Source organism: Procambarus clarkii, chromosome 94, assembly GCF_040958095.1.
Source record: "Procambarus clarkii isolate CNS0578487 chromosome 94, FALCON_Pclarkii_2.0, whole genome shotgun sequence".
NCBI lineage: Eukaryota > Metazoa > Arthropoda > Malacostraca > Decapoda > Cambaridae > Procambarus > Procambarus clarkii.
The window spans coordinates 11,508,201-11,522,377 of NC_091243.1; the positions used below are offsets into that span (position 1 = coordinate 11,508,201).

Here is a 14,177-nt window from a genome sequence, read left to right on the forward strand (position 1 = left end):
CAGAGAGCATGGTATGCTGCCCTGGCCTGCGGGTCGTGAGGTCGACAGTCATGATACAGCCAGAAGGCGACGTGGATCCGGCCTTGTCGCTGCTAGATATCAACCTCTACCTGGCCTTGTGACACAAGGAGGGATCAAGCTCTGCCCAGGTTCATGGCACAGCCAGTGTCAATATCTACCTAACTTCGTGACACAGCCAGATGTCAAGGTCTACCTGGCCTCGTGACACAGCCAGATGTCATCAAGGTCTACCTGGCCTCGTGACACAGCTAGATGTCAAGATCTACCTGGCCTCGTGACACAGCTAGATGTCAAGATCTACCTGGCCTCGTGACACAGCCAGATGTCAAGGTCTACCTGGCCTCGTGATACAGCCAGATGTAAAGGTCTACCTGGCCTCGTGACACAGCCAGATGTCAAGGTCTACCTGGCCTCGTGACACAGCCAGATGTCAAGGTCTACCTGGCCTCGTGACACAGCCAGATGTCAAGGTCTACCTGGCCTCGTGACACAGCCAGATGTCAAGGTCTACCTGGCCTCGTGACACAGCCAGATGTCAAGGTCTACCTGGCCTCGTGACACAGCCAGATGTCAAGGTCTACCTGGCCTCGTGACACAGCCAGATGTCAAGGTATACCTGGCCTCGTGACATAAGAAAAGTGTGCAAATTCATGATGTGTTCACGCCCTCCTTGTTGGGTAAACCGCAGCCTCAAGCCCTCGTGTTCTGGGTAAGGTCTGCACCCAATTTTGTTTTTGTGAGACTCATAGAAAAACTTCCCGAGAGAGAGAGAAAGAGAGAGAGAGAGCAGATAAGAAACCTAATAAACCAAAATAGTTACTAAAGTAGCTTTCTGTGTTGGTTCCGACTGTTAGTAATGGAGGAAATATATGTATACATAAAGAAGAGAGACCTTATCTATGTCATCCTGCCTGTCCTCCCCTCCCCCTCCAGTACCCGTGACACCTGCTGTTTCGGCGGGGTACCAGACGCCACCAGCTAACGTTGTTGTTGTTTAAGATTAGCTACCTGGAACAAAAAGTTCCAAGTAGCACGGGCTATGGTGAGCCCTGACACACACACCACCAGCTAACGATCGTTTGCCTGCCGGCTGATTGTTAAACCTCCAGAATTCGCGCCAACTACGACGTCATGCCCCATATAAAAGGGCTTGCCAGCGTCCAGCTCAACCACGGGAGACATCTCCCGTCACGTAGGGTGCAGTCGCACCTCCACAGATCTCCAGTATCAGCTCTTGATACTGGTAATGGCTCAAAAGGGCCACCACTTACGGGCTATTCATGTCCATGCCACCTTTTGGGTAGCTTAATCTTCATCAATCAATCAATCCAGCTCAACAGACTACCCTTCGAGTGCTCTCAGCTGTAACATCTACTCTTGCCCCCCCCCCTCCCCCTGGGTGATGGTAGACGCACCCATCAGTTTGTATAAAATATTACCTGCACCATTATTATTTAACGTTAATTTCACACGTATATATTTCTTATTTTGATTGTGTGTAATGCCAAGTGGATAAAGGATTTTGTTTTCATTAATTGTTACTTGTCATTTTGTGTAAAATTAGTCATTTTTTATTATAAAAATGTTTGAAGTTTGTATTCTCTTTGGTTTTTACCCGCAGTTTTCACACAGTAGAGGTATCAAGCAGTTTTTTGTTTTGCTTTGTTACTAATGTGCGAAGGGCACAACACCTGCCCGACACCTGTTCCGTTATAATAACTGTTTAACTAGTTCGTTGGTATTGTGCACTAGTATTATCTAGTAACTACTGTAAAAGGAAAATGAATTCTTTGCTCACTTATCTAAGCCAGAATATTCCTTTGTTTCCCCAACTGCCTCAAACAGGACTAACGTGCCCAAAACTGTGTGGTAATCACCCGGCATTATGGAAAGATAGTTATCTTGAACGTGTTTAGCGATACCCGGAGTCTCGCCCTGGAGCCCCGCGCCAGAGACGAGCACCCAAGATGACCCTGCTGCAGGCGACGACGGCCAGGCAAAAAAGCAGAGATATAGCTGGCAGCGGCGGAGGTAGCCCTGGAGCGGTTATGGAGCAGAGCCAGTAGTCGTCCAGGGTCGTTCACATCCATGACTGTGTGAGGGAGGTGGGGGACAGGAAGGTGTTGTAAATTAGCCTGCGTAATCTAGTCTTCATTGCTCTCTTGTTAAGGTGGAAACATGTATTGCTGCGTCCTTGAGACGAGATTTGCTGTAAACCATATTATTGTTTTTCATTAAAACTTCAATTAATTATTTTATCGTTCATGATCAATACTTGGAATTGTACTGATGTGTCAGAATCTGTATAACGTTGATATTTCTTCAACATATATAACATTATATTTTCTATATTTTATTTCCCTATCATCGCATCACTTTCTTCTTTATTTCATGGTTTGCCTTCTAGTGCTTCCTTTCTTTATTTTAATCTTTTAGTTTTATCCCATTTAATTTATTCATTGTTATTTTATTGGATTTAAACTTCGTCAGTGGTCGATCTCTGTCCTCTCTCAGCTGCTGTCATCGTCCGCACGACACATGCTCCTTCCTCAGCTGGTGTCGTCGTCCACGTCTGTGGTGCGTGTTGTTACTGCTTGAGAAGTAACTAAGCCAACCTCTTGCCTGCCTCCACACAGCGGACAATAATACTGGAAAACAATTGGGTAGCAATACATAGAACCAAATCCTATCACTTGTAGCATCCTGCCTCAAATGTGAATTGACACGTTACAGCAGTGCCTATGGAACACTTTATGTAAAGGTGAGCTGATGACGCTTTTGACAATATTAATATGCACACCGCCAATTTTTTGAAGAGTCATGAAGTTGTAGAGATCCTATAGTGTTACTCTGGCACACAGCACCAGGAGGCAGCAGCATAGGCCTTGGGCTAGATTCACGAAAGCACTTACGAAAGTGTACATCTTTCCTCAATCTTCGAAGGCTTTGGTTACATTTATTTAACAGTTTACAAGCATGAAAACTTCCCATTCAACTGTTGTTATTGTTATAAACAGCCTCCTGGTGCTTCCTAGCTCATTAACTGTTTAATAATTGTAAACAAAGCTGCCAAAGATTGAGAAAAGATGTACAGGTTCGTAAGTGTTTGCGTAAGTGTTTTCGTGAATCTGGCCCCTTGACTCCATCCTCACTCACACTTATGTACCAAACATCCGAAAGGTTAACCACTGAGCGATGTCGAGTGTTTGGTATACAAGTCTCACGAATTCCAACATTTTTGTACAGCGTGGTCGAGCGGTTAAGGAACCAGGTACGCCAAGGTGCACAGTGCTCTTGGCTGTCTGGGTTCGAATCCTTCTGGTGTGTGGAGTTTTTAGTTATATATGTATATATTATATAATATTATATATGTATGGGACCAGCATCTAGAAAGGGTGGGTCCAAGAGCTAAAAGCTCTATTCTGCAGGCAGAAAAAAAGTGGAATACACCTACGTGGCCAGTCGCTTCATTCATCACTTGCAACTCGACCCATCGCAAACAGTCCTTAAACATTCTACCTGTTTATTAAGGTATAATGACACTTGTGTCAGTTCAAATTGACACTTGTTCCTTCGTTGTGGGGGGAAAATACCATGATATTATGAATGAGGAGAGTTACTTAGGACTTTAAATTCAGGACTGTATATAAAAACACAAAAATAAAACTTGCAAAGTCCTTAGCTAGGGTTGTAAATCCTACTCCTCTTTTCCTAGGAAAGAAAGTGGTCTGTAGGGAACAGGAAGGTTTCTGAAGGGTGAAAAGATTTGTTGATTTGGAGGCTCGCAATCTACCTGCAGGCATTTCAACACATCAGCTTGTATTTTATACAAGAGTAAGATAATAAAACAGTTCTATTACTGTGATCACTGGTTATGTTCTAGATCAAAGATTTTAACAAGATACACAGTCTAGTCTAGCTCTAAAATTATTGCAGCAGCCATTAAACAAATTATACTAATAAACACAAGGTAGTTGAATTATACAAGTATGATATATATGCAATTATTCAAATAATATATTACATTCAATATGATAAATTACTGTTATAACAATTATTGATGAATTACACACATACTTGTATATATAAAGCATGTATATATATATTATATAATTTCAGATTTATATGAAGAGATTCAGGCACGAAAAAATTAAAGTTAAATTCTTACCTATAATGGGGCATTGCCCCTCAGCTTTAACGACAAACAGATTTATTGAATAGATTAAGGCTATCACAGCATGCAAGTTGGCCAATCAACACTACAAATAACATTCAATAATTATAACTTATCCGGCAACTTATCAAATTGGATCTCTTTTTGAAGATAAGGCTCTGTATCTTGATAACATAGCAGCTTTGCTGTTGAATTTGTCCCTAGTAGCATTGCTAGGATACATGATGCGGTGGAGGCGGCTTCACGTCGTGAACCACTCTCTTCACTCTTATTTAGATTGAAGTATTGGGAATTTTTAAGTGTATATAGTCCAGGAACTCTCCCAGTATCTAGGGGAGTAATCACTGAGGATTTAATAAGTCGTTCGTGCGGTGAAGTCAGTTGAAAGTTTTCTCAGAGCACCGCACACTTGTACACACACTGTTTGTAAACACCAAGATCTGGCCCTGGGCGCTTGTGTTCCCAGGCGGCGGCTCCATCCTCTACAGTCAGGTATAGACAACGAATATCGATTGACTATTTTTATTGTTTAGACATTATTGTGAAGTTGAATTATAAGATAAATAGACAGAATTTTGTGCTTATAGGTAGTACAAACTGTACAATTGATCTTTTATTATGGATTTGGAAATACGCCACAGGAAGTTATAATTTAGTTTCAACAGTATTTCGATTATCAGCTCATTCTTGGAGCTTCTAGATCCTTTACGATTACATGTATCCTATGTAACGATTACGTCACTAAGTGGTTATCTAGGATCTAGTTGATGTACAAGATAATGAATCTTGTGTGATTCTGGAGGTAGGATATAGTAGAGATATGATTCCGATGTAAAATATAGGCATGATATAGAAGTAATACATTTCTTAGATAGATATAGTGGGTAAAATTTTCCCACATTCCTGTCAACTTTATTCTCGTGTCAAATGACTTAATAGGCACGAGTCCATTGGAGAAATAAAACAAGCCATTTGAAAATATTTTGCATTTGCATTAACAAAAGTAAACTTCGTTCAAGGTTCTAATTCAGGTTCCCTGTTGTACTTTTTGTTCATCGTGAACACTTTACGTTGACAGGAGTCAAGTCGGAATGTTCACTTCTCTGGCGCCTCACCTGGCAGTTGCCGCAGTGCATGCCGGGACCCTTCCCCAAGTGATCACTAGAATCATCACAAAACAAGTCGAGGACGGTTTTCATGACAACGTTTCTATTATATTAAAATTAGCAATCTCTCTCTCGGAGGTACTGAGGCATTGAACTGAATGTTTGTACTGCATGTTAAAAAAGCTACAATATTAAGTTACTATTTCAACATACAGAATATATTATATTTTATATATATTTAGTGTATATACATTTAGAGTATATAGACATTTAGTAAAAAAATTTTTTTTACATATATGAAACAGAATACACAAAAATATATATTAAAGAAGACGCTAAAAATTCACTTAATGCAAAACCCGTTTTATAACAAGGGTGTTGCTTAAACATATATATATATTAACAACCACTTTCCCATATCACTATACGAGAAATCTGAGCAGGGAGTCTTGTGCTAAACCTAATATAATAACCTATTGAATCTTAATTTAAAGAGATGAATGAGAGTGAGGGCGAGGAGCAGGAGCGACCTGGAGACCGGAGCTCCGCCAGCACCCGACGTCGACTTGGCTTTAGGCTTCTCCTTGGGCGCCTCGGATGTACACATCACTTCATCTGTCGAGAAAAATTGCACTCAGTGAGGCACACACTTTAGGGGTTTATCACGAAGCCCTTAGTCATTTCTGGTTCTCTCTATATTGATTAAAAAACTCGACATTTGTAGCCTATATTATATTATATAACATATATAATTATATATATAATATATTTTATACACACCACTTTCGACTACAGTATACAGGAAGAGAGGCGACCTAAACAACGAGTGATCATTGTAAAGCTGCAGCTAGACACATCTCACAAGTCTCCTTAGTCTCCCCTCTCCCCGTTTTCCTTCTCTCCAAGTTCCTAGAGCATTGCCTCCAACACTCCCACTATTAGCTAGCTTATCACACAGCGTCTACTCCACTCTAATATCAAATCATTCAAGTTACATTCAGTCTCTGAACACCTGACAATTACTAAAATATTTCACACTGTACAAACTTCATTTAAACGAGAACAGCAGTACCTCTAAATAACTCCATCATACGGTGCAACAGGAGGATTAAAAAACAAGCATAATCTACATGTTAATATGTCCACCAAATTAAAATTAAAAGTATAAAAATAATACATTTTCTCCACACTCGTCAAGTTATTGGGCAGTGAGCTATATATCCTGACCAAAACACTAACATGACTCCAACGTATAACACAAGCATATCAAATGAATGTTAGTGTTTACAAGAATTATCATCAAACAAGAATATATGACTTATTTTACAATTCCATAAATCCTAAATTATCAACAAGACCTACAACCTCCATCCTATACTAGAAGACAATACTAATAATAGGTGCAGAATGCTACAGGTACAGGTCAAGTACTGTAGTCTACCGACAACCCCTCCGCCTGGCAACTCAACATCATTACTTAGCTGTTACCACCACTGACACTGATGATGCTGTAGCCAAGACCCTGCAGGTGATCTTACCACCACTCTGGAGGCGAGTCAAAGTCAGTGGAGAGCGTGTGCTGTGGTGCTACACCTGTGTTGGCATCACTCTTAACATGGCTTGGGTAGTCTGTATCATTTAATGCAAATGTATCTGTATTAGTGCTCTAATTCGACTTTATAAATATAACAGTATCACAAAAGCTAAAGCCATGTTCTAACAGGGTGTTCACAGCAGTATCTCACAAAAGCTAAAGCCATGTTCTAACAGCAGTATCTCATAAAAGCTAAAGCTCTGTTCTAACAGGGAGTCCACAGCCGTGTCTCTCAAAAGCTCAGGATAGAGTTCACACACGCTGAAAGGGATGCTGGTAACTCACCGAGAGCGTAAGATATATTATAAACCTCGCCTCTTAGGCGAGCAACTGTTAGAAGAAGACACCAAGCCGAGGAGACTAGCACCTCGGAGGAGAGCTAAAACCATCTACATGATTTTCTTTTGCACGGCGTTATTATGTTTAGTGAGGCCACTCCAGACCGACAACCAGAACGCAACTCCATAGTCTCCTGAGACTGATGGATGCCTACTATTATGTTTAGTAAAAATGGATTTCTTCCGGAGACCGAGAAGAAATTGGTCTTGCCAATGCAAGACCAACAGTCAGAGTTGTTGTCAATGCAAGATCAGCCATCTGTGCTATTGCCAATGCAACACCGAGCAAATGGCTCTGTGTTGCACTGGCAACAGCACCTGGCCTAGCACCTGTAGCCCAGAGTACGTTTGCAATCGTTCTTAAAGCAAGGATGATGTACATGAAATGACCAACACAGATGAGGTTCACAAGGTGCGCTGATCATATTTCACGGCACAGTGGTCTACGTCGTCGACTTACAACAGAATCCTTGGTTTGAATCCCACGGAAAAAGACGGTGGGGTCAGGCTTTCTTTCACCTGATTGTGTATTCATTTTGCAGTAAATAGGAAGCCGGGAGTGAGGCAACTGTTGTAGGCTGTGTCCCAGAGAAGGTCAGTAGTTGACTCTGATCAGCTCAAGTACAGTCTCCGATAACGGGATACTTAACCAGAGTGAAGCGTTTAAGGCAGAATTCTTCATTAGCAGGTTGGCAGTTTTCTTGCTCTAAGTATATTGATAGTACAATATACTATAAGAGTAAGAAAACCGTAAACCTGCTAATGAAGAATTCTCCCAACACCAAGAAAAATGCCTTAAGAGAGACGAACGTCGTCTACACCTTCACATGCTCACTTGGGGATTGTCAGCCCCAACGATCTCAGTAACCCAAGACAATCCAGCGACCCCAAGAGGTATCGTGTCGAGGCACGAAGGGCAGGGGAATGTCCAGCTGTGCCAAGTGGAGTTGGAAAGTGGCACTACCATGAAAGCCAACAATTGTCTCCCAAACAACCTCCAGTAGGACGCGCCAGTGGGTCTCCTCTTAGGTCAGATGTGGTATCTGCCCCACAAGGAGTGGCACTCGCTCAGGTAGTCAATTAACAAAGGAACGAGGACGTTGGAAAACCAATCTCTGAAGGAGGCCATTAGAGTATCATCTTATATAGAGCTATATATATACCACCAGGAGAAGAGACTGAACCGAAAACGCAGTTGTACATATTTCTAAAAAAAAATGGTTGACACCGTGGCGTCCCGCTGCTAATTTCTTGATTTGTCTTTAGTAAAGTCAAATTCCTTTCAGAATATTTGTTTAAATCATCCAATTCATAACTTTAAAACAAAAATCGTGTATTAAACTACATTACAAATCATGGCAGAGAAGAAATATAATAGTATTTCTTCTTTACTGCCTAAAGTTGACATCTAAATGATGATCACCAAGCTCCAGATAATCATGATACAAAGTTAGTCGAAATATTGTAGATTAAAAATATGAAAGTCCATTTACACTGGCTAACGGATTCACACAAGCGTCGCGGCATATTTAGTGTGAGACTCACACAAGCGTCGCGGCATATTTAGTGTGCGAGAGAGAAACCCCTTACCAGTCTCCCAGCCAACAGACTCCCTATGGCGCTCATTGTCCTGTGTCAGCCACAGTTCCAGAGGCTTGAAGTACTCCCTGATGACCGAGGCGTCCATGTTGCGAGTGCCTGTTAGAGCTGCCATTGCCTCGGGCCACATCTTCGACGACCCCAGCTGCAGCATATCCCTGTGTAGGGAGGAAGCCTTGTTATCATTTATTGCTTTAAAATGTTCATTTAAAACGTCTTAGAAAGTCGCTAGAAATAACAATTAGTACTACAGAAAAGGAAAGAGCCCGACTTAAGAGCACTAAGCTCAAAGTAATCAACAGCAAAAACAAGTGGCAAAAATAATATAGAAAGTAATTCATATTAGCACATCTAAATTACTTTGATTTTTTCCATGTAGTTATTTAGAAAAAAAATACTGAATTTCAGGAACATCACATACCAAATTTAACACAAGTTATGATTCTGAAACTAGTACCGAATACAAAAAAAAAAAAATGAAATATCTGATTGCAAAATTAGAATCGTCTCACGACTGGATTGGAATAGTGTACTTGACTAACAAATCAGAATCTAGATCCTTGAGCAAGCACCACCCAGCAAGGTATGACACGAAGTGGCGCGTGCCACTAGAACACTGTGGTGGGTAGGTGGGCAGGTTACTTTCTCTGTAGTGCCTCCCTTGAGGCTCATGATATGTGGGAAAGAAAGCTAGTGTGCGCGTCAAGAGCTTCGGGTTATGGTGGGCTGCTAATGCGGAATGGGTGATAGTGGTAGGAGATGGGGTGAAACTGTGTCGTCACGAGGATGACTGTTGATGGGTCAGGGCCCCCATGATGCATCATGGGTCAGGGGCCCCCGTACAGGCGAGGAGTCACAACGTGGCTAAAGTATATTGACCAGACCACACAAGGTGAAGGGACGACGACGTTTCGGTCTGTCTTGGACCATTCTCAAGTCGATTGTAAGAATCGACTTTTAGAATGGTCCAGGACGAAACGTCGTCGTCCCTTCACTTTCAAGTGTGTGTTCTCGTCAACAGGGCCCCCGTGATGCGGGCTCACACACCCACAGGAAGGTGCAGGGAGCACGCCTCTACTGACCCGAGGGCGTTGCCAGCCTCAGTGGACTTGTAGATGTCACACTTGTGCAGGGGCTTGGAAGGGTCGAGGGGGTCGTACTCTCCCGCCTTCATGCACAGGGCCTTGTGGAACTGGAACTGCACCACAAAGCTCACAAAGTACCTGAAAATCACAATTTATATCCATTACTTTATTTACTACGACAAATATTTTTTGTCAATATTTATATCAAATTTAAGCGACAGTTCTACCAAATTTATTTACATTTATATTTACATTTTTTTATATTTTTACAAGATCTAGTCAGAAGTGCAGCCTGGTCACACTTATTAAGTTGTAGGGAGTGTCTGTAAGGAAGGGAAATACTTTTTGCTTTGTATACTTGCTATTGAATCTATTGACTATCGAGTTAATGGAATTATTGGCAACTAAAGGCATTGCCAGTGCCCCAAAAGTAACCTAACACTTCAGGTTAAATAACCTACCTCACCTTCTTCCTAACTCACTAATAGATTATCCTTCACCTGTCCTATCTCTCTCTCTCACCTGTCCCATATCCATAACCTTGTATGTTCTCAACATCAACTATAATTATATAGTTAAGTTCTTATTGCATTTATTTCTAAAATGATGTATCCTTTAACTAAAAACGGTTTTCTATACGTTTCTCCCAGTTGGTTAATCTCTCAGAAGTCTGCGAGTGTAGGCCACGTGTGTCAACACGAGACGTTCCCGTGTGACTCACCCGACATACGGCACGTTGGCCGGAATGTGGTACTTTGCTCCCGGGTCGAAGTCGTACTCTGAACGTTGGACTGGAGGCTTGATTCCCTGTATCTTGTATCTGAAAATACAAATTTTCTTTACATTGAGAAAGTTGCCAATATTTGGATGAAACAAGTGTCAACATGTTTGAGGAATATACATGACATCAATACAAGCAAGGCCCTGAACTGCATTAATGACTTTAATTACTAGGTGTTAATATACTGTGCCTAGTATTGCTATTCCAAGACTGCTTGAAAATACAATTTTAACAACATTGGTATTTAATATTTATTTGCATGACTATGACCTGTAATAAGCTAATGCCTGAGAATACAGACATTGGATACAAAAATGGCAACAATAAATATAATGGTGAAAATAAACACAAACTTGAGTGCCATACTTTGCGAATTCTGGCCAAGTGCATGTTCAAAGTATTGTTAATCTAAAGCCACTTTATCAGCTGATGGTGAAAACATTTTTGAACAAGCGTGGCAAACTGAAGATAACCAGTTCAAACAACTCTACAGTACCCTTCTGTACTCGAGTACAGCAGCCCCGGATAATATCCACTTGGCAACAATGTTTTGAAACCTTTATTTGGCTTGGGAGGAATACAGTAAACAAAAACAAAATCTTGACCAATCCACACTAGAAAATGAAGGGACGACGACGTTTCGGTCCGTCCTGGACCATTCTCAAGTCGATGTGGTTCTCAAGACTCATTCTCAGACAATCGACTGGAGAATGGTCCAGGACAGACCGAAACGTCGTCGTCCCTTCATTTTCTAGTGTGTGGTCTGGTCAACATACTTCAGCCACGTTATTGTGACTCATCGCTTGCCAAAAACAAAATCTAATCACCTAAGTTCCCACCAGGCGCAGTTCCAGTCCCGCTCAGAGATCCTGCCACTGAACACATCCCACCGCCACAAGTCCATCAGGTATCCGAAAGGCAGGAAAGTGATCTTATCAAGTGCCATGCTCATGAGGAAGTTGATGTCGACTTCCGGGTCGTCGTGTACCTCCTCCAGGAGCCCAATCTCGTGAAGATGCTTAGGTGTGGCGACGCTCAGGGCCAAGACGTCTCCCACCGCCTCGTGGAACCCTGAAAAATTCTTCCTATATTAAATTTAGATTTTTTATTCAGGTAAAGGTACATACATTGAAGACGAGTTACAAACAATGTTAGTTTCTTCTCTTCACAAAAGGAAAATTAATTTTATATTACATTAGAAAATAAGTTATGCATTACAGTAGAAAGCAAGCCGATTCTGCCTTACAAATGAAGTAAAGTAAATTGAGAAAATATTGCAATTCTGAAATTTATTAATGATATGGCAAAAGCATTCCCCCCTTCTCCCACTTCAGACCATTCGTCTATTGTTGGTAAGAACAATTCTTTGCTACTGTCTACCATTACCTGTGCTACCACAATTGCTAACACTACTAGTAATATACCACAACCACTAGTGCTACCACTACTAGTAATACTATAACCACTAGTATTACCACAACCACTAACTACTAGTATTACCACAACCACTAGTGCTAACGAAACAACTATTGCTAACAAAATTACTAATGCTACCACAACTACTAATGCCATCACAACTAGTAATACCACAACTACTACCACCACCACAAGTAAATACTGCTACTACCACAATCACTAGTACTGCCACTAGTAACTAATAGTACTACTAACTCAATTCCTACAACTTTACCAGTACTAAGACTTCTACTCTCACTACTACTACCACTAGTAGTACCATTAGTACTACCACTACTACTAAAGTGCTGGTATACATATACTAATGTTATGAGCCTAAATCATCCAAGTTTCCGAACTTGAGCCGAATCTTCTACCAAACAAACCCTTTTTAAAAACACAAGAGATGGCGGGAAAGTGCCGCGCGCCCCATCACCTGGGTTGGCGCCGTCGCGGAACACCTCTGGGAGGTGCTTGTACTGCAGGAAGTACTCTATGTGGCCCATTTCGTGGTGAACTGTTATCAGTTCATTCATTGTCACATCCGTACACTGTTTAATTCTGGGGGGGGAAAGCAAGGCATAGTGAGAAGCAGGTGCAGATCAATGTAAATGAGGCTTCGAGATGTTTTCGTACCGTCTCGAAGCTTCCAGTTACATGTATACACTGGCTATGGAAATGTGTGATCTCTTTTGTTTCTTAATACGTGTCCTGTCACCCCACATGCAAACTTAAAGACTACGAAGCATAATACCTTATAAGTTGACCAGACCACACACACTAGAAGGTGAAGGGACGACGACGTTTCGGTCCGTCCTGGACCATTCTCAATCGACTTGAGAATGGTCCAGGACGGACCGAAACGTCGTCGTTCCTTCACCTTGTATGTGGTCTGGTCAACATACTTTAGCCACGTTATTGTGACTCATCGCCTGCATACGTTATAAGCACTAGGAAGAACACACCCTTCAATGTCGGGTGAAGCTGTGGCAAGAGACGAGGATCACCCGCCAAGCACAACACAAGCGCCCTTACCTGGGTTAGCACCACTACGGAAAATCAGCGGGAGATGTTGGTACTGGAGGAAGTACTCTATGTGGCCCATCTCATGGTGCAACGTAATGAGGTCATCCATGGTCACTCTCGTGCACTGCATTATTCTTAAACAATCCAAAGCACCATCTAAACCTAATGGTTATACAGACTCAGACATGCTGGGTTATATATACAGAGTGCATCATGCATAGGTAATACAGTGGTTATCTGTAATTATTTACTAGTCAAAGTCTTGGTCCACCAACAGGCCTGGTCCACCAACAGGCCTGGTCCACCAACAGGCCTGGTCCACCAACAGGCCTGGTCCACCAACAGGCCTGGTCCACCAACAGGCCTGGTCCACCAACAGGCCTGGTCCACCAACAGGCCTGGTCGACCACAGGCCTGGTCCTCCAGAACACAGGCCTAGTCGTCCAGTCTCTGTCGACGATAGTATTGGTCAACTAGAATTCAGGTTTACTACTGTGCGATTACACTACAGTGTGGATAAACTACAGTGCTGGTCGGCTGCAGTGCAGGTGGATTACAGTGCTGTATCTCAAGAGCAACGGTGAAGTTTATAAATCATGCATTAATGTCATGCGGGTTAATCAGTGAATTAAATAACACTAATTCAATGTAAAGAGCTTGAGGAACTGTGGGAATATTTGAGAGGCAGGAGTAAGTGTACAGTTAGACCATCTACCAGTGTGAGAGGCAGGAGTGTACAGTTAGACCATCTACCAGTGTGAGAGGCAGGAGTGTACAGGTAGACCATCTACCAGTGTGAGAGGCAGGAGTAAGTGTACAGTTAGACCATCTACCAGTGTGAGAGGCAGAAGTGTACAGTTAGACCATCTACCAGTGTGAGAGGCAGGAGTAAGTGTACAGTTAGACCATCTACCAGTGTGAGAGGCAGAAGTGTACAGGTAGACCATCTACCAGTGTGAGAGGCAGAAGTGTACAGGTAGACCATCTACCAGTGTCTG

General features: G+C 42.1%; 1 protein-coding gene across 1 annotated transcript in view; it reads right to left on the reverse strand.

The window, feature by feature from the left end:
- Positions 1-5,166: 5,166 nt before the first annotated feature.
- LOC123747374 (angiotensin-converting enzyme) overlaps positions 5,167-14,177 on the reverse strand; it is a 40,087-nt gene continuing 31,076 nt past the window's right edge. The window contains 6 exon segments of the mRNA XM_045729541.2: positions 5,167-5,916; positions 8,824-8,990; positions 9,915-10,055; positions 10,639-10,737; positions 11,526-11,769; positions 12,590-12,714. Coding sequence (XP_045585497.2) covers positions 5,762-5,916; positions 8,824-8,990; positions 9,915-10,055; positions 10,639-10,737; positions 11,526-11,769; positions 12,590-12,714 — 931 coding nt within the window. The 3' untranslated portion in view covers positions 5,167-5,761.